The following is a 21546-nucleotide window of genomic DNA, read 5'->3' on the forward strand; positions in this document are numbered from 1 at the left end:
AAGCTAATGGACTCAGGTTATCAAGGTTCTTTTGCAAGGAAGCAGATGTAAAAACAAGAGATTAACCCAGACAACATTTACGTTAAAACGTAGGTACATATATAAAATGAAGGGGTGTTTGCTTTTCAGTTTTGATTGGGAACTTTCCTGCATTGAGTTCATCAGCCACTGAGACGCCGCTGTCCGAGAGATGCTGCAGGACAGTGGAAGCTCGCCTCCAGGACGCAGCTGCTGGACAGTTTAGCTGCTCACATGGGTGGGACTATGAGACCCGCCATCGCTTAAAGAGAGAGGCAAAGCTGTTATATAGCGATCGACGCTTCAAGACGTTAATGCACTTCAAGGCTTAGGCAAGAAAAAGACAATAAAACCTAAATGTTATGTTAAATTGCCTATAATAACAATATTGCTGGTATGTACAGTATAGTGACTTCTAGACCCTGATTGCTTCATGATTTAAATTACACATTTTGAACAAAACCCTCATTGTTGTAACAGGGTAGACCAATCAAAAAGGGGCAGAATGACTTCCTCTCATTTGCAACATTTCCTCTGTTCTTACCAAAGTAACAGTAATACAAGGACCTGTTAAACAGCTCTTAAATATTGCAAAGGGGAACATTTACAGTGTCAGAATATACAGTACGTCAATATTTAGATCGATATTTAGAAAAATGTCTTACTGCCACAGCAGTCCCTGTGCGTACTGCCTGTGTATTCACCTCTCCTATAGATCTGAGTTACTTATAAATCTACTCCTCATTCTTATGTCTGACAGGAATACAGTACATTCTGAGTTCTTATCTATATCAATAACTTGACACGTTTGTTACTGCCTGCTCAAGTAAAACTGAAAGGCTGATGAATGATGATGACAAACATGTCACCTTCCAGGGTTTCCAGACTGATGTCATTGTGTTTTAATGTTCACATTATAGCGCTTTTTTACAATGTTATTACAATTATTAATGGGTAATGAGAACAGGCTGTTCTTCGTCACAAGCACACGTATACTGTATAAGCGGCATGGCCAGCCGTGCTCCTGACAGGTGAGGGCTCATCCAGCAGGACGGCTCACCCCTGAAGCAGCAGTTTGGAAAGACTTAGAAGACATGATCTTCAAACTATTTCTAAATGCCTTGGTTCAGTCATGTCAGGAATGGCCAGCTGTGGTCCTTGAGATCTACAGGCTGCTGGATTTTGATTTAGTTTGTACTTAATCAAACACATTATTTGTTTTGATGGTCAAACCACACTTTGTTCCAGGCCTTTACAAACAAGCGCTTTAAGGGGGATTCATACAACCTGCAGGGCTGGGGCTCTCATGGACCAGGGTTTGCAGCTATTTTGTGTCTAAATATATACAGTAGTTCTGACTAAAGTACTTTTTATTTGCATTTACATAACTTAACAAGCATGTTCACAAGAAAATAATGATCATCATCAAATTTGTAACCTAATGTTTGATATTGGCAATGAGGAACTGTACATTTCTTAATTTATATCCAATTTTCTTTATATCTAGTAATGTAGAAACACAACAGTTCCATTAAAGACACTAAACATACGTCATTGCAGTGTCAATTATTTTAGTAAATTATCTCATTTGCTGTCCTGTGCACAATCATTAGAAGAATGAAATCAGAGCTATATACAAACATTTTCACAATCACAGAAACCTAAAATTCTAAAGAGAGATAATACATAACTTAGGATAAATTCTATTTTAATGTTGATCCATTACAGAGGGCATGATTTAAGGAATAAAAGAGCTTTAAACAATTGCTACTTTCTGCATTTCATGACTTTGATTATGCCCTTTTAAACCCAGTGTTAACAAATCTTTCATCCAAACGAAAGTGTAACAAACCACTGCTTTTCTGGTTTTCTGGAGTATTTACAGCTGTATCTTTAGTTAGGCTCTGCATGGGTTCACATGCTGTACACCTCAGGTAATAAGGAGTAAGACACTGGGATTACTTTCAGAAAACCCCAATGCAAAAATGACTTTCAAAGCACCCAGAGTGTTTAGCATTAGCAAATACTACCATGGAGCTGTTGGCCACACATAATCATTAACTTCTGGCCTCATTAACAACTACTGTGCACAGGACACTGAGACGTTATTCGAGAATCTCTGATCCTGTTCCACAAGATCATGTCATGACTACCATGACTAACACAAGGCAGCTTTCTGGTGAGCGTGACTTGACACCCAATCCAAGCTAGATACTGGAACGACAAATGAACTGTACTGGAACTACACTGGAACTATAACTGGAACGAGAGAAGCCAAGGTATCGGCTTCAAGAACATGGCTGGGCAGCTTGTTCCAGACTCTTCTGCATCGGTCTTCAACATTAACAGTGGTGGGCTGTCGTATGTACCATTGGACCGGAAGTTATGGATCAACTTTGACATTTGCTAACCCTTCTGACCTCACTCTGGCCGAACGCAAAGGCCAAAAAGGTGCCTCATGTTTTTTGGGACATTTGCCCTCCTTTGGAGAGGTGCGCAGTGGGAGAGATGATGAAACTGCCTGAGAGCCGGCGCTTGTCAGGCAGTTTCATGGCCTGTCCTACTGCTTCAGAAACCGCGTGTGGAAACAGAGGGATAACCACTTGCTCTTACAGTCTATGAAATACCTCGTAGGGGATCTTAGCTGCCTTCGTCTACTAACACCCAGTAGGGGTGGGCGGAGCCCAGAGGCAGGTAAGGGGTGGGGTGCTCACCCTGTAGGCTGCTCCCATTGGTGCTGGTGCAGGTGGGGGGCGGGGAGGTCTGTGGCCGCACGACGGGGGCGAAGGCGCTCTTCTGTTTGACTGCAGAGATCACATTGACAGGAGAGAGTGAGAAAATGGCAGCTTGGGTGGTGGAGGAAGAGGAGTTAACACTGGAGGGGAGAGTGATGGAAGAAGCTCTGAACAGTGGGCTGGAAGGAATGACTAAAACGCCAGACAGACAGACAGACAGACAGACAGACAGACAGACAGACAGACAGACAGACAGACAGACAGACAGACAGACAGACAGATGTGGGTGGGATGCAGAAGGTTATTCAGATAGAGTCAGAGTACATCGATCCGCTGGACAGCTTTATGGGAGACCTTGAGGTGCCAATCTTTGATAAGTTGATCCATAACTTCACTCAAACACAAGCCGCATTAGTCAGCACTATCTCAGAGCAAGACACCAAATTCAGAAAAATAACACATTTCACTTCATAATGAGCAAAGTGTTCTGTTCATGAAACATGCACTGGGAATCTTAATACAACTGACTGAGGAGATGAAAATGTTTGCAACTCTTTAGAAATACAAAATTAAGAGTTATCCATACCACTTGAAGATTTTTTTTAATGCATATAAAATTTGCCTTCCTTTCTTAATTGCAATATATGGTTAGATTTAAGCTACAATGAACTTAAGTTAAATAAAGGTGATTGCTCCAGGTTTTACAGGACACTTGGGGAGAATTTATATCTTTTTACCCACATTCCCGTATTGATCATTTGGTTTCACTTTTCTCTGTAAGAACATCAGAAAGTTTACAAACAAGAGGAGTGCATTCAGTCCATCTAGGTGGTTTGACCGCTGGTAGTGAATTTGACCTGAGGGTCTCATCCAGCCATTTCTTGAGAGAAGCCATGGTATTGGCTTCAAGAACATGGCTTGGCAGCTTGTTCCAGACTCCCACAGCCCTTTGTGTAAAAACAAAGTTCCTGCTGTTCTCAACTTTAATAGTGCTTTCACTTCAATTAACTAAATTAGTTAATTTTGTTAACTAATTAACTAATTAACAGTTCTACATCAAATTAGTACAACTGTGAGAACTGAATAAGGTTCCTGAAATGGGAACAACCTCAGGATTGAGATTTTTATTCGACGTAATGCTAATAAGGGTTTCAAAAGGTGTTGTTTTTTTTACCTTTTTCTAAAGAAGCACTCTTTTATGTCACCCTTATGCAAACAGCTGCTTTCAAAAGGTTACTGTGATTCTGTGAAAGGTGGAGATTTCTTGATCATTACAAAAAGCTAACCCCGAAGCTAAAACAGAAAGAAAAATTAAAAAGCAGCTTTGGATGCATACAGAGCTGTCAAAAGCTCTATTAGCTCTATTAGCTAATGTTTGGACAAACTATTGCCAGAATGCACCTTTTTTAAAATCGTATGTGTATTTTTTTGTTAGATCACTGCTTTAGACATACATGATGGTTCTATTCAGTAATTTAAAGCCATGTAAGAAAATGGGGTGAAGGATTAGAACAGATTTAAAGTCAGCACAATCATATTTCATGATAAAGAAGCACCATAACAGACAAACAAAAATACTGTATTTTCATTGATAAATGCATTTTCTCTATGCACATCAATCTATATACCGTAGACAGTATACAGGACAAGGCGGAACACCTTTTTGTGTGGCATGACGTTTTGAAAAGAGAAAAAGAATTATCATATATTCAATGCAATGACCTGCTCTCCCACAAAGGATACATATAGACAGTTTATATCCTTAGCTGGAATGAACTAAATAAAATGGACAGCAGCACTTGCCTATTTAACCCTCAAAATAAACCTTCAATAACTAAGGGCCATAGTCATGGTCAGTTAGTGCTGGCTGATACAACATTTTTCTTTACAAGCATGATCTCAGTCTGGAACATTCTGGAACAACAAGTGACCACTAGACCTGGGATAATCACTTATGAAGATATATTTTAAAACAATCACAATGGAAATATTTGCAAGTATCCCTTGGTAAGTGTCAATACTATTTGAAAATATGGATAATAATAATCAATGTAATCATCATCATCACAGGGTTCTATTGCAGGGTGGTATTATTATCATAAGTGTATTATAAGTATTACAAAAATCATCTAAATATGCACTCAAATATGTTCACGTTTCATATATAAAAAGTGTATAATCCTGAATCAAAAGTAGGTGGAATTACCCTTATTGTTTTAGAAAGTAACAAAGGTTTAATTATTTATTAAGTTACAATAATGGATGTTTATTATAATGTTTATAATTTATTATAATAGTAATAATTGGGCTTTATCTTTACAGTACTTATTCTTAAATTGCCAAAATATCTTTTGATTGTTTTACTCCTATGCTAGCATTTATAAATAACATATTTATTATGTATTATGTACTATGTAAAACCATTTTGAACATAGAGCTTACATGTTCTGCTCCTGTGTGCATTTTCTCCTGGTGGGATCATGCTGAGTGGATTAATCTCTGTCTCTAAATTCTCCCCATGTGCTTTTATGTTTGCACACTGCTATTGGCTGGTGTTGTGTCCAGGGTGTGTGTGTGTCCTGTGATGGACTGGTGACTTGTCCAGGGTGTGTGTGTGTCCTGTGATGGACTGGTGACCTGTCCAGGGTGTGTGTGTGTCCTGTGATGGACTGGTGACCTGTCCAGGGTGTGTGTGTGCATCCTGTGATGGACTAATGTTGTCCTGTTTAGTAAAACACATCTAAAAAATTTGACTTGAAGTGTTTCACTGCTTTAAAATATTTTCAGACAATACTGATTTTGTGAAAACCAACAGGTCTGGTGGTCTGTGCGCTGTGCCAGTCCTCGCAGGCACGGCTGGGGTACTTACTTGCGTAGGGAGAGTTGGTAGTGGACCCGTTGAGGAAGCTGGGCGAGCCGGGCACCCCGAGGTTGGTCATGCCCGCAGTGCCATAGCCGTTCATGGTGGAGGTGATGGTGTTGTAGTTGGACTGCTGGGGTGTGGAGCTGGGCACGTACCCGCGGGGAGACACGCTGTTGGAGTTTCGGGAATAACCTGCGTAGTGGACAGACACACAGGCCTTGTGAGTGCGGCGGCACACCGAGGCAAAAGAGAGCGAACGTTTACAACGGAGCACCGGACTTGTTGACGAAACACGCAAGATTTTGAAAATTAAAGAGCAACAAAAGATTCCTCAGTTATGGCATGACTCAGAGCAGGACTGAACAGCTGCACTCCATAAAAGGCCAGTTTCCTGGAGGTTTTACAGGTACTTTTTCATCAACAACTGCTAAGACCCCCCCCCCCAAATGATCTGACTTCTTAACCAGAAAATTAGTTCAGTTCGGAAATTGAGATCAGAGGCTGCATAAAAACCACAGGACCCTGTGGTCCCTTAAGGACTAGAGCTGCCCATCCCTTACTTAGACCTTTGTGAACCGGGTCTCCAGTTTCTGAAAGTACTTTTTGTTGTTCTTTGCTTTCCCTTTCATACATGTGTTTCATATTTACTGCACTTTTGCTGAGCCCAGGGCACAGGTCCATCAATAACTTTCCAGCTGGGAAGAGGATTTTTAACTAGGAAGTACACTCAATGCGAGTTCTGTTTTGCAGCGTTTGACCACTTGTGTTTCCCCTGTTTGGACTCTGTGTAATCTGGCAGAGCATGTGAGGATATACATGCCTGCAGTACTGCAACACTAGAAGAGCAGAACACTTGAAAGTTTGTACATAAGGAGGGGAAAAGGGCAAGCTGTGGTGAGGTCACTGCAGGCTGCTCCCTGTTCCCAGAGCGCTCCAGCACAGGGAACAGAACAGGGTAAGCAGTCATATTTCAGCAGGACGAGAGGACGAGAGGACTTGGAAAGTAACAGTACAGTATGTCTCATTCTGAAGATCAGATAACAGAGAAGCTCACAGGCATGAGACGCACAAGTGATTTGACTGTATCTACCTGTCCTAATTAGTAACATTAAAAGATTTAAAATAAAGAGAATGCAATTTTTCTTGAAGAAATGCACTTTCTTATCTAATAATATAGAAAAACAAGCAGAAATCGAGCATGAGGCAATAGTGAAGACTTGCAGTATAGGATAAAATTATAATTGTCTTATCATTCAGTCTTAGTTATTTTTCCGGGTCCAGAATGCCAAAACAATATTCTATGTGTAACCTCAATATTATGCTATGTGAGAGAATACATATCTCTATAAGGCTCTTAAAAAAACTATTTAACAATGTTACTTTGGGTAAAAGAGACTGGTTGAACGCTATCAGTAAATCTGAAACCAGGCAAGTGGAGACTGCAGGCTGGACTGCAGACTGCGCCTGGTCCTCCATCACACAGCTACGTAACTGCAGTAAGAGCTGGAGTAGAACTTCTATTACTGATGCTGCACAAGGCGCCACACAGGGCACTGTGTTTCTGTGAAACTCAGGAAGATCCAGAGACATCTGGATTCAGTATACATTAAGTGTTGTGCGCAATAATAAAGCAATATAAAACTGAGAACAGGAGGCACTTCTCTACCCAAAGGGTTGTGGGAGTGTGGAACAAGCAAACCAGCCATGTTGCCGAAGCTGATAGCACTTTTGTTTGAGAAACTGTCAGGTGAGATCCTCTGATCAATTTCTTCTATGCTTATGTTTAGCATATGCATGTCAGCCAAACTGCTGTTTTGTAGGATGCTGTGATACCCAGCAGGAAGGTAAACAACAAGCAATTTCATCTGTGGTCTATTCAAAGGCAAGGCTGAAAGAAGCAACTCCAACCAAGCACGCCTCACACTCTGCATGTGCAGTGTACAGTATGTACATGTGATTTATTGATACCACTGAATTTTCTTGCTTCTGAACTTACAGTATTAGCAGCAGCCCCTTCATGTCTGATGTTTATATAGAGCGACAGTAGGCTGGTGTCTTGACTGGCACTTCTACATCTTTTTAAAGTATTTGTTTGAATATTTTAGCAACTGCCTCTCTGTTGACAGCTGTTTTTTTACGGAGCTCTCAGCTGATGAATGGCAGTTTAAAGTTCTGTCACTGACAGCTGTGCCAAAACCTACATGCATGATCAGAGCCCTGACACGAGCGAGCACTGTGTTATCTCTGTTGTGTGATTCCAGCAGAAAGACAATACAGAGAAGCCATGCAAGCATTAGCTGTACGAGCCATTTGCTCCTCCACAGTACGTGAAACAATGTGTAACCTTTAATTGGAAAGAAACTGTGACATCAAGCCTTGCGACAGAACAATCTGTCTGAGCAAGAGACAATCTCCAGTGAGTGCTGAAGCACTTCACTACCAGGCATCGCAAATACACAAGAAATAAATACAATCATCAATCATACAATAAACAATATCAATAAGTTAAACTTCCATGTATTTCCTTAAAAGAAACTGTGGCACATACTATATATGTGTACTGTATATGATGCATATTATATAATGACGTGATTACCATGCTAAACATGATACTATCTCATATTAGATCACGTCTGGACCTGTTTTATAATATATTAGGTGAAAACACAATTTTTAAAGTTATCCATCCACCTTGGACTTTACTTTCCATGTCACTTTACATTATAAATATGTTATAATCAACATAGTTTTAAACGCCTCCCTCACAATGTATTAATTGAATAGGTAAGATTTTCAATACTATGTGAAAGACTGCGTGGAAGTGAGCCTCATGAGTCTGGACATGCTGACTCTGTTTCTGATACCATCTTTCTAATTCCTGCCTTGCATTCCATTTATCCCCATCATCCTGAAATTCCCAGAACTGCTCTTCCAAACCTGAAGCCACTGCTCATGAAATCACCACCTTGGTCCTCTCTTCCTATTTACGCTGAAAGGCTCCATATTGAGTCAAGAAGAACTGTTAAATTGATTAATTTTATTATCATGTCGAAAAACTATTAAGCCTGTTGTAATTTTTTTTAACAGATCAAGCCAAAATTAAACAATACTTTCTGTAGGTTTTTAACCAGATGCTGACTTAAACTTGACTTTTGAATTGTTATGAAAGTGTCGCAACATTTTTTGTCATCTTTCACCTCATTTTGCATTCTAAATTACTGTACATTGTCAATCAGTCTAAACTAAAAAGGTTAATTTTATGACTGTAACAGAAAAAATCGTTCACATGTTCACAAGGGCGTTTTCGTCTTTCAGTTTTGAACTCAGTAATTGCAACTGCAAAATGAGTGTGAAAACGTCTTGGAAATGTGCAGATTCCTTTTTTATCTTCTGTTTTCATTTAGTAGCACCACATTTGCATGCTTTGGCTTCTGTCATTAAATAAAATGGAAGGTTTCACCAATACTGATTTCCAGATGCCATGGAGGTACAATAATGCAAATCCCAAAAGTATTGTTGTTACCTGTTAGCATATTAAAGGTCAAGGTCCTGTACAATGAATCATATATATAAACTGTACTAGAAACTGTGGGATGGATGGTATGAGACAGACAAGATTGTTTTTCTGTAAGCTAACAACTTTCTAACTGTGTGCATATATACAGTAAACAGTACTGTATGTACAGTCATATATGCAAAACTGTATACAGGTAAAACAAAGAATTGAATGGACAGTGGTAGCCATAAATGGTTTGAGCAGTATCTGGAGACATACGTGACAATTCTCCTTGGTCTTTCTTCTTGAATGCAAAATAAGAAAAGCAAGCCAAGGAGAAAAGCCCTTGAAATGAGCCTTTCTCATGAATGAAATTCAGGGTCAAAATGTCTACTATGGCCAGACGCCGCCCTCTTTGTCATGCCAATGAGAAGCACCGCACTCAGAAACAGCTCTAAGTTCGAAAGGTCTGAAGGCAGAGGGCAGGGAAGGTCAGGCAGGGGGAGGCCGATTACACACAGGCAGGGAGACCCTGACCAGACTCTGACTGTGCTGTCGGCAGCTGCAGCCCACCTTGGCTTAGTGGCTCAGAGGCGGCTGGATCTGAGTCCGCACAGCCTCTCTGATTGCTTATCAAGGTTGCTGGGGCACACCCATGTGATTGCATCCCCTCTCATCCCAGCCCGCTCGCTGCTCCTCTGTAATTGGACCAGGTTTGATAACAAGCGGTTCCAATCAGGGCTGCCAGCAGTCTGAGTGGAAAGTTAAAGAAAAAATATAGAATGGGTAGATTTTCATCTCCCCCTCTCTTTACCCAGGGCTTGGCTTTGCAGGAGCCTCCTACATCCTGCGTGCTTGGGTGCTTCATCCGACACTACTGCAGGGCTTGGACACATTAAGGAAGACGGGTTTAAGTGGCCAAGCTATGAGAGCAGACCCCCAGCTAGACACGTTTCTTTATTTAAGCCTGAATTGTCTACCTATGTTAGGGAGCCAGCAGCAAATTGGCCTATTTCTCGGAGTGAGCTTTCAGCTGCTGCACAAACACACGGCAGACAGCAGCACAGAGAAACCGGCCCTCATACACACACTCGGACACACACACAGGCTGAAGGAGACGCAAGAGGATGTTCAGCAACATCAGAAAGAAACCGCCTCTGTAATAGGTGCTGGCCCATAGCTGGGTCACAGAAAAGCATGAGCTCTACCAACCAACAAGGATACCTTTACTTACACGTTTACATTTTGGGATTCATATTTATAGCTACCTAAAGAAAACATGGTAGATAATACATTTCTGTTCATTAATTACGGTTTATTCCACTATGAGACATTTGGGAATTTTAGAAGGTGACAGTGTGTAGTTTGTACAATAAAATAGGCCCATTGTGCCATGTTGAATTTTATTTTTTAAACTAAAGTGCTGGTTCTGTGAAAGAGGTGTAAAGTCCCACAGATATTTCACATTTCCAATCAATAACGATGGTCCTTGCAGTATTTATTTCTGTATTAAAAACTGTTGTGGCTTCAACCCACAAAAGGAGCATCAGTCCTAGGCTGACAGCACGAAAAAATGGTCTGAGGATTTATTTTCAATTCGAGTCAGAATTATTGTATCAGAACCCCGTGTACAACATGTGGCACACTGCTGTTCTCTGGACACATGTTTCTGTTTTAATATTTTAAGATTTGGAAATATTTTTGTCAATGATCTACATTTATTTTTAATCTCTTCAGTCCTAGTATGTACAGCATAGAGAATATTAGCCTGTAACATTTTTTTTTGCGAAGTCCAAATAACAATTTAATACCTATAGGGAAGTTCATGTGCTTTAGTTAACTGTAACCCATCCCAAACCCCCTTAAAAGAAAAGGAGGCTAAGCCAGGTAAACTGGCAGGCAGGGTAGTGTGCCCTTTGACCCCTCACCCTGCTCTGTGCTCTGGGACGTCTCGGAGATGTTGACGGCAAGCTGGCTGCTGAAGGAGTTGACTCCCATCATTCCTGAGTGGGCGGCTGAGCCCGTGAGCGAGGGCAGCTGGTTGTGGTTGCGGGGGACACTGTACAGGGCCTCTGTCAGGTCTGCGGCTCTCTTCAGAATGATCTCCTGCAGGGCCAGACAGCAAGGCGTTGGGACACAGCAGCACAAGGGGCAGGCAGCTCACAGCACACCCCACTTGCAGTGCTTGATCTTGTAGATATGGAACAATGGCAGGAGTGGGTGTTTCCGCACAAGCAGCTGTGCGGTCACCTCCCTCTCTCCCCTCCCTAGTTTGGAAGTCCCCTTCCAGGCCTGCTACCTTGACTTCATAGCTGGCCTTCCTCAGGGATCCCTCCTCCATTAACAGGCTGCTTGCTTTCAGCCAAGAGGATTTTCAGAAAACAAATAAGCCCATAACTCATTAATCAAACCAAATAAAACCAAATTCTTTGTTGCACCTAAACTGCGGTATATTATCTTTATCTCACTTGTTAGAGTGAAAGCAAATTTCAAGTAGGTAGTGCTGTGCCCCCAGTTGAATACATACTGTCTTGAAACATATCTGACCTTTAAAAAATGTTGTACATTGCAATTACAGCACTTCACTATCCAAATGTTTGTTTCCCCTCAAAAGGGAATTCATATAGAAACAGAACACATTTCTAATGACATGCATTTCTGATCAAAAGCTGTTGACCTTATCTGATCAAAAGCCATTGAAAAGCTATTGTTATTCACTTGCCTGATTATTGTGAGGCATTCCATAGAGTGCTTCAACCAGGTCTGCCGCCCTCTTCAGTAGCACCTCCTGGAAAACACATGTGCACGAGTCAGTTGAATGTACACGCAGAAGTCCTTGAGAAAAACACTGGATTGTGTGAGAATTTTAAATAGAATTAAACCAGTGTTCAGGGTTACCCCCTCCAATAAACATCTTTATTTCTTTTTAAATATTTACTGTAAGAGCCCAGAAGACAGCCCAGATAGTGGTTCTTGTCTGAAACACATTTGCCAGAGAGCAATGAGGAATGATTTGCCATGGTTCCACCTGAAGGAAGACAGGTGGTGGGGTGGCTTAAATACAGAACAGAAAGCAAAGACTTCCTGGCTTGTCATTTATTTTCTGTTTGCTGGGAAGCTGGCAAGCCTTTGCCTTGTTTCCTGTGCTTCTGTTATACACTGCACCGAGGGAAAAGGGAGTAACAAAAAAAAAAGGAAGTAATCCACATCCCACAGCAATCTGTCCAGAGGCTGATCAGGTCTGTGAGTCAGCCTCATTGTGTTAATGCATAGAGAGACTGTACTTACTACTACTTGTGTAATATTGACTTTCTGCTAGTTCATCATGTTCCATACTGAACACTAACAATAATTCTTGGATCTGTTATTGTACCAAATGCTATTTCTAGATAAATCCTTTATATCTTTGTGTCCATTGTCCTTGTTCACTTTGTGCATCATCTCATAACCAAGTAAGGGACAGCAGGAAGACTAAAATTGCAACACGCAAGAAGAAATGTGCCACACAGTTTTGAAAACCATGCCATTCCAATTGCATTACTTGAAGTGCAGAACTGCTTTGCAGTCCGACTTCAAGAGCTTTGCACTTTATAATATGATTTGACTGTGTGTCTTTGTTCAAACAGCACTTTGGAGAGATGGACAAGAAAAGAAGATTACTACGTTGTCCTAACTATGACAACTATGACAGAATCACAGAATTTTAATGGATATTCATTTTTCCTCTGGGAAAGACATTGCGGGAAGCTGAACATACAACAACTTAATTTAGAGACGCAACACGAGCGTCCTATAGCATGAGCTTGAAGGGTGAGAGGTGTCAATGTTTGCGGCTTGAATTTTTTCACCATTAACATGAAAATTTGTTTTACTACTGTTCAGAATGCAAAGTAGCCTTCCAAACCAAAAAGAGACCGGGGATTCAATAACTGAAATCCTAATTTATTGAAAGCTTTTCCCTTAATTCAAAATAACTGGAGAGTAATTAATGACAAGCAGAGTCAGATTCTTGACTAATTCAGGGGGCAATTTCATATGAGGGACACGCATGGCCTGTGCCAGTGATTTCTGTCTGTCTATATCTGTCTATATCATCTCATTATGATATAGAATCAGCTCATTATGGGATTTTCTATCCTAGACGTATTGCTCTGTTTATTTTTTTTATCCTAATTTATTCCTCTCAGCTGAGCAGTTAACTGCTCCTTTTTAACTAGGCAACAAACAAAGCTCTGGAGCCACCTTAACATGTAGGCATCACCCAACCTTGAGGAAAGGGAGATAAAAAACCACCCTTTACAAAACAATCAGGGCTGCACAATTCTCCACCTCTGAAGGATTTAGAAGGTGAGTTCACATTAAATTGTTTGTTTTTAAATGTGTTGTTTTTTTCTTTGCGGTATTGTGAAAAGAACTGATGTTATGGGAGCCCCTACTGGAATCCTCTGGTGTATTACAGTGTGCCTGTGCTGCCTGAGTGACTGTGGAGACACAGACGTGTAAAGAGAGAGAGAGACGGGGAGGAACGGAGGGGGGGCGTTCTTGCTGCTTCAGAAGAGGCAGCGAGCAGCTGGGGGAGAGCTACCCTATCATTATCGCATTGTAAAAATTACAGGCTTCCCTGAGCATGACTCCCATCGCAGTACAAGGACCCTCTGATTACTTCTAATTTTCCCATTTGCTGAATTGACCGGGTGCTAAGAACAACCTCCTAAAGCCTGACAAATAGCGTCCCTTTCTTGCATTCTCTCCCTCCTCCTAGATTGGTATTTACCTTTCTTTTTTGTTTTGTTTCGGAGTCATGCATTCGTTTGTGGTGTTCATTCATTAGATGTCAAAGGCTGAATGGTCCCTTTCAAATTTAGAACCACAGCAAAATATGCATCCAAATCAAATACCATCCATAAATAAAAAGTCAGTCAAAATGCACAAGCATATTCATGTGCCAATTTGTGTTTAATTAGTGGCTGTTGAACCAAGAGACCAGAGCCCATAAAGGGTTCTTCTAAACAATTGGAAACGCCCCTTTAAAACTGTCAGTTTTAAAGAAGCATCTTTTACTGAAGTGTTCTCTCTTAACTTTCACTTACAGCAGGTAAGAAGTCTAATAATATAGTAATAATATAATATAAAAGATTATAAGTCTAATAATCCTACAGGACAATATGATAAGTGATGAAGAGTCTTCATTTTTTTCCTGTATGCACAGAGAAAAGGTTACAAAATCACAAGACGCTTGCTGTGTTGTGCCAGAGCACAGTAGAGATATTGGTTGAAGTCTATTTTTGACAGGAATCATGGCACACCACTGCTCTAAACACAAAACCACACAGATGGACCAAAGTTAGTGTCCATGAACATGCCCAGAATACTGTAATCCTATACCCAGTCAGGACCGAACTGGGAAAACAATATTCCAAAGACATAAATCATAAGGTACGTATTATAAGGTAAAAATGATAAAGGTACATATTTTTCACAGCTCATTGTATTTGTAATATTTTTCCTTTTTAGGATCAGTCACTGTAAGTGTGAATCTTAAGAGTCCAATGCCTCACACAAGCACAGACAACGTGCGGAGGGAAATGAGCAGTTTTTGCCATAATCCTTCTGCCCAACAATATATGCCAAACATTAGCCTGTGACTTCAGTATGTGATGTATAAATGCTTTGTTGATCTCAGTTTTATTAGTTCCATATCTATCCACTGTGGCTTAATCACGGGGAGGTGATCAGGGCTCTGGACCGGAAAGATGAGGGTTCAGATCCTGGGGGGGACTCTTCCCTTGTACCCCTGAGCAGGGTATGTCATTCAGAGTGCTCTCGCAAGTGCCCCGCCCTATGAAAGGGTACTCTCCAGCTCGTTATTTAAGCAAGTATTTGTTCTCAACGGTAAAAATAAAGAAAAGTAAAAATTAGTCAGCCATATATTTCACAACTAGAATTCTTACAATAATTTATCACTTTCGCAAAAAAAAAAAACAAGATCATTGTGTATGTGAAAAGTCATCATAACCTGTTACAGCGATTTACTGGACATCTTTACTTATATGCTCTACATGAATCCCTGTTTAATCTACGATTAAGATTATAATCGAAACCCTACGTCTCCGCCCCTGCGTCCCCTCCGCTTGGTGCATGAAGCGCTGCGCCTCAGAGTCCTGGTGCTGCCTTCCTGCACACTGTGCTACACTCTCGCTGCTCCACGTCTCTCGCCGTCTCCAGCAGCGGGCCCCGCCTCTCGACACGCTCCGCGCCGGGCAGGGGGCCTGCCATCCGCACTGAGCAGGCGATCCGTCAGGGACGGGCGCTGCCAGTGCCCTCCCTCCACGCCAGCGCCTGCGTAGGCAGCTCAGCTCTCTCCCCCTGGCTAGCACTGACTTCATTAATCTCCATTAGAAAACAGAAGTTACTTAATGTCTCGCTGCCGCACACCCTGCCCCAGGCTCTCTGGCAGCCCCTGCGCCCGCGCCGCTGATGGCATGTTTATATTACGGCAACGGCCGCCTCTTATTTTATTTTCATTAGACAATGACAGACGTGGCAGGCTCAATGATGCCGAGTGTCTTTAAAGTAATGATGCCTGCTTTCATTGCCAAATCAGCCCGCTTTCTTCAGCTGTGAGGAGCCTCAGCTGAACCCAAGGAACAAAGGAGTGCGGTTGGGCCCACCTCTCTCGGATCGAACAGCAGCGCGCCCCTCTTCCCCGTCTCTCCACTACGTGCCCTTGGTTTTTAGCCCATACAAGAGGAGGCATTACACGAGCAATGCGGTTCAGTTTCTACAATAATCATATCATACACAATTCCTCTTTATAACCCACATCAAGGTGGCACTGGAGACGACTTCCAGCCTGGGTTGTTTCCTACTTCTGGATGATAAATCTGATCTTCTCCTAAACCACAATTTTTACAAAGAGTACTGAAAATACAGGGATGGTCAGATTGCTACTCAGATTTTTTTTTTTAAAGCATGCATGTGAGTAATTAAAAGCATCCTATAAAACAGCAGCTCTGGAAAGAGCAATCCAGAAACCTGGATGATTAAACATTCCTAAGCCTGGTGTCTGGGTGGCTGTTTGCAGGGATGCAGCTCCTTCGGAAGAGGGACCAGGGCTGATGTTCCATCCTCGGGCCCAGCACACCAAGGGACAGACTATTGGATTCCTGTCAGGTTAAGTGCGAGCAATCAGAGCGTTATGCTTTAACATCACTGAAAGCAAATGCAATCAATACTGTAATATAGTGACTCCCAGTTATCATTATAATCTCTTATCAGAGCCCTCTGCAGGGGGGAAGACAGTGGAATTAACCTGCAATGCTCTGTCTTACAGTAGACTATATTAGAACAGCAGGGCTAAGCAGGGATTAAGCTGAGCCTATTTGTTTGCTTGTTTGCCAGCTCTGGTAGTTTTATTAAATTGTGCTTATCCTTTTCAGCTGCTGGAGTTCCGTGAACCTTTAGGAATTTATTTAGGAAATAAAAAAAAATCACACCTTTTTAAGCCAGGAACTGGCAGGCACCACTGAACAATTTCACAGGGAACAGTGGCTTAACTGAGAAAAAGAAATAGATAAACACAAGGCTCTACCACATCGAAACCAGTATGTAACAACCACACCACCCTCACTCACAGCTGAAAGTCAGTGTTTGCCCATTCATTTCCTCGTTTAATAATAAGGTCAAGTATTGCATGTAAGTTATCTTAATAATAAGTTCATGTATTGCAGTTTAATCTATTTATAAGAGCAGGTCTGATTACTTATATCTGAGCAAGTGAGCGGCATTGCTTGAGCTGGAGCTGACTGTTAATTAAGGTGGTTGAGCTACAAGAAGCTGAGCAATGCGTGCACTGTTCAATTTGCTTAACAGGCTGCTTTATGTTGAAATGGCAGCAAATGTCATAACATCTAAAGGAGTCCTTCATCAAACATTACAGCGATTCTGCAATGTTATTATGTTCAAGAAACGTGAAAGATCATAGCCTGGATGATTTGTGAGGGGTGCAGCTCTGCTCTGCCCCTGCTGGGACTTGATTGTGGTCAATCAGGGGCTCAGAATCACACAGCACTACACCCTAGACCAGATCCTGGGATTTCTGTGGATGTCTGAAAGGGGGTGGCGGCACTACTGTAACAAGCTTTGTGCACCGAGCTGCACCGATTCCAAGAACTTTTCTGAATGGGGATGATCTTGCATCCATCCATCCATCTTCTAACCTTTCATCCAATTCAGCATCGTGGGGGAGCTGGAGCCTATCCCAGCAAGCAACAGGTGCTAGGCAAGGTACACCCTGGGCAGGACGCCAGCCCACTACAGGGCACACACAGACACAGACACACTCACTTCCCAGAAGCCAGTTAACCTACCAGTATATTTGTGGACTATGAGAGGAAACCAAAGCACCCGTCAACACAGGGAGAACATACAAACTCCACGCAGACAGCACCAGAACTGAACCCAGGGTCCCAGCGCTGTGTGGTAGCAATGGTATCCACGACACCACTGTGCCACCCTGGTCTTGATGACATGCCTCTGAATTCAAAACATATGAACTATAAACCTCATCCTATTCAGCATTTAACATTCTGCAGTTAAAGTGCCTGAAATATTGCTCCTGTCAGTTCCTGTCCATGTAACCTCTAGAGTGTGATTAAAATAAACAAACGCCAACGTATTGAGAAACACTTTGCTATGTGCTCTTGGAAAAATAACATTACGTTCTCTTTCAAATATTGGAGTACAAATTGCAAGAGAGCAATTTTCAAGTTAAAGACTGGGGCTTCTCTCGTGGTATGTTAAAAGGTAATGAGCCCTTTCTCAATAAATAATTACAAAAAGAAGCCTACTTATGGAAAAAAGATACTTGTTACTATGGCCACTGGGATTATTTCATAGGGATCTCCGGAGAGAGCATACAAACCACAGAGCAATATTCTGTATGACAATAAATCAATTGAACAAGAACATCACATATTGAAGATTTGCAGGCAGTTATCTGAAACATCAATGCGCCCATTATGACTTTACCTGGAAGACAAACTGTAAAATAAATAATAACAGAGCATCTGTAAAAAAATGTTCTACTGTACTACTATATTTTAGTATAATGCAGACTTACAGAGATGGGTTAAAATGTCAATAATTTCAGCTTAAAGGGGTCAATTATGAGAACACCAGGGTTAACGCACAGCTGAGGGTCCACTACAGCGAGAGAGAAAGCAATTTCACACAATAGGTGCAGCTTCTCTCTATCCCCTCCTGCCCTTCTCACTCCTCCCTCTTCCTCTTCCTCACAGCCCTGGGCCTGCAGCACCTCCACCCTCCAGCCCTGCGGTCCTCCAGTCCTCCTATCCTCAGACCTTTCAGTCCTCCCCTCCTCTAGTCCTCCCCTCCTCCCGTCCTCGAGTCCTCGAGTCCTCGAGTCCTCGAGTCCTCCCCTCCTCTAGTCCTCTAGTCCTCTAGTCCTCTAGTCCTCTAGTCCTCTAGTCCTCTAGTCCTCCAGTCCTCTAGTCCTCTAGTCCTCTAGTCCTCTAGTCCTCTAGTCCTCCAGTCCTCCAGTCCTCCAGTCCTCCAGTCCTCCAGTCCTCCAGTCCTCCAGTCCACCGTTCCTCATTATGAAATCAGAATTCCTGTATACCTGTATCTTTCTTTGTACCAGAACAAACCACAGTGCTGCACAGAGTTAAAGCTACTGTATACAACCCCCACATAAGAAAATATATCCAACACCTTTCAAGAGCTGAGAGTTTCAGTCTGCCCGATGTCTAACACAATGTTGGATAATGGTGTATAACAGCACAAGTCTTGCATCTTATTGGGCAAACTAGAGAGCCAGAGGTTGCAGATCGCAGCGAGCATACTGGAACATAAGGGATGAGAAACTCCTGAAGATTTTTAAGGACCTTGACCACGAAGAGCTCTTTGTGTTAATATAGCTCTGCAGATCTGGTATGAGAGGCTCAAGGACTCCCACTATGAATCTCAGGTACTGATCAGCTACAATCACCAACAAATTACTGGAAGGAGTTAAACAACAATGTCCATGCAGAAGCAAAAATAAAATGTGAAAGTGTTGCATGAGATCACTCTTGTTTCAAATCCTGCTCTTTTACTGACTTGCAGATATACAGTGAAATTCGGTGGATAATTAAAAAGAAGCAACAATCTGACATTCATCAGTTCTTTCAAAGACCACCTGCTGTTCAGAGCACACAGACAGAGCAACGGCAGAAACACAGGAAATGAACAACTCCGGATGAAATATTTCAAAGATTCTTTAAAACAAATTAAACAAATGGATTTCAAAACAGTCGATTTATTTGAACAAGCAGGCATGCGTATTTGTGGTTAAAAGAATTTTTTGGAGTCAGAACTGCCACAATTCACATGTTGCTCCCCCGACCAATTTAAAGCAGTGATCAAAAAGAAGACACTCTCCCTCCATCAGAAGCCAGGCTAACTTATTAACTTACAGTACAAACAACGATACTGCAGCAACAGGAAAGATCAACAACTCGGAATGCCATTAGGCACATCGTGCTCTCTATCACTTCAAGGGCCTGTGCTTGTGATAGATACTTTAAGAGTAAAAATTGGTGGTACTGACATTTTACGTTGCACAGACATCAACATCTTTATTCTGCTGATGTTGTAACGGGTTTCCAGTAGGTATCTTTGAAAAGACTTCCTTTAACACTTGCATAACACTCCTGTACATCTGTGACATTATGCTTGCAAGTGTGAAGTACAGTACTTATGGCCAGGAGAATCGTGGCGCTTCAAGAAGCATTTCCAATTGTATTTAGAATGATAAAATAAATAATGACTTGATGATAAATGATGGCTCCTGGATTGTGTAATGTATTTGGAAAAAATTGATAGTAGTTTTTTGTTACATATTTAAATTATATTATTTTGTAAACAGAGCCGTAAATAACAGATTTCCTGAAGCATGATTTGCAAAGTATTTCAGTCTTAAATACAATCATAAGTACACAGTAATTACAATACAGTGACTGGGCTGTTATGTTGTTATAAATGAACCGTGCAGCAGGAGAACAAATACAATGCAAAATAATGACTGAGCATTATTTTGATTTATCCTGCATTACTACACCTTCACTGTCAATTTTAATGTTAAAGTACAGTAAACTGTCTATTTGTAACCATGTAGGAAATCCTGTTTCAGCAATGTGATTACCACGTGAAACTGTAATAAACCACATTTAATTAATGTCATTTAATTTCAAATAATCTTTCTTTCAGTCTGTTGTCCTTTAATTACATGAAATAAATACTTTAAACTTTTGTATATACTACACGTTACGGTAACTACACAAACATTTGAAATATTACGATATTTGACTCTTTAGAACAGAAGATAACATACATTTTGATGTATTGTTGAGCGGATTTGGAGCTTTTCCTATCAAGAGTTTATAGTGCTTTCTTGTGATCCAAATGAACCCATCACCTATGCTTTTTTGTAAGCATTTCGCAGAAGTCATTATTAACTACTCCATTGCGGCCCCAGACTGAAAATCAATACCGTGCAGCCATGACTCTTACATCGGATTGATTATTATTATCTTTACAGTCGTGCACAAGATCCCTGCATACCTGTTTAAATAAGGTGGCAGAGAAAACATTTCCTTCAGAACTGTGTTATGTGACTTACTGTAATTATAATAGCCACTATTATATTCACTAAATAAACACTCGTGACAAGATGGAAATACTAACCTTTTTAACTAGTTTTTTTTTTTTACTCAAAGGTATTACAAAGGAATGTTCTAAAAAAAGACAACTGCATAAACACATTAAGATACATTACTACTAGGCTGACACATTCGTACCCATTACTAGAACTGGGGATTTTACGAGAGCTTTCTAAGGAAATCTGCTCACTACCAACAGCGGAGCCCGGACTGGGACAGGAGCCCACAGTCCCCTCATTGGAAGTCCGGAGCTCTGACCACTATGCTCTACTGACATGAACTATCCCACAATAGTAAGCTGGGAGAAAAACCACTGAGCTGGAAGTAAAATTCTCAAGAGCAGCAGAGGTAAAGCACACACACTGCCTGACAGAACCTTGTGTCTAGCAAAGGAACTTTCAAAAGTCCTTCTTTGAAGAAATGTACAAATATGCCATCCTTATCAACATGGAAATATTATAATTGCTATGGTGATTGTACTCCATATTTTTTTTAGAAAGCTTTTTTAATTATTATAATACAATGTACATGATCAATTATGACTCTACAACACTGCGACCCTGTACTGCACTTATTATTGAAAATGGATTACCTTCCAACTCACCCTACATACAGTGATCATGATTAATGAGTCCCACCTCTACACACATACCCCGAGCTCCCTCTGCCTTTTTTTTGGGTTTTCCTTCATTAAGCCTACCCATAAATAAGCCC

The 21546-nt window shown here is 41.3% G+C and overlaps 1 protein-coding gene across 1 annotated transcript in view; it reads right to left on the reverse strand.

The window, feature by feature from the left end:
• Window positions 1–2658: 2658 nt before the first annotated feature.
• LOC148842021 (transcription factor COE3-like) overlaps window positions 2659–21546 on the reverse strand; it is a 134704-nt gene continuing 115816 nt past the window's right edge. Inside the window, exons 11-14 of the mRNA XM_088921351.1 lie at window positions 11835–11900; window positions 11041–11218; window positions 5623–5808; window positions 2659–2822 (exon numbers count right to left, since the gene is read on the reverse strand). Of these exons, the coding sequence (XP_088777477.1) occupies window positions 2659–2822; window positions 5623–5808; window positions 11041–11218; window positions 11835–11900 (594 nt within the window). The remainder of the gene's footprint in view (window positions 2823–5622; window positions 5809–11040; window positions 11219–11834; window positions 11901–21546) is intronic.

This window comes from Atractosteus spatula, chromosome 1 (genome assembly GCF_055471065.1).
Source record: "Atractosteus spatula isolate fAtrSpa1 chromosome 1, fAtrSpa1.hap1, whole genome shotgun sequence".
NCBI lineage: Eukaryota > Metazoa > Chordata > Actinopteri > Semionotiformes > Lepisosteidae > Atractosteus > Atractosteus spatula.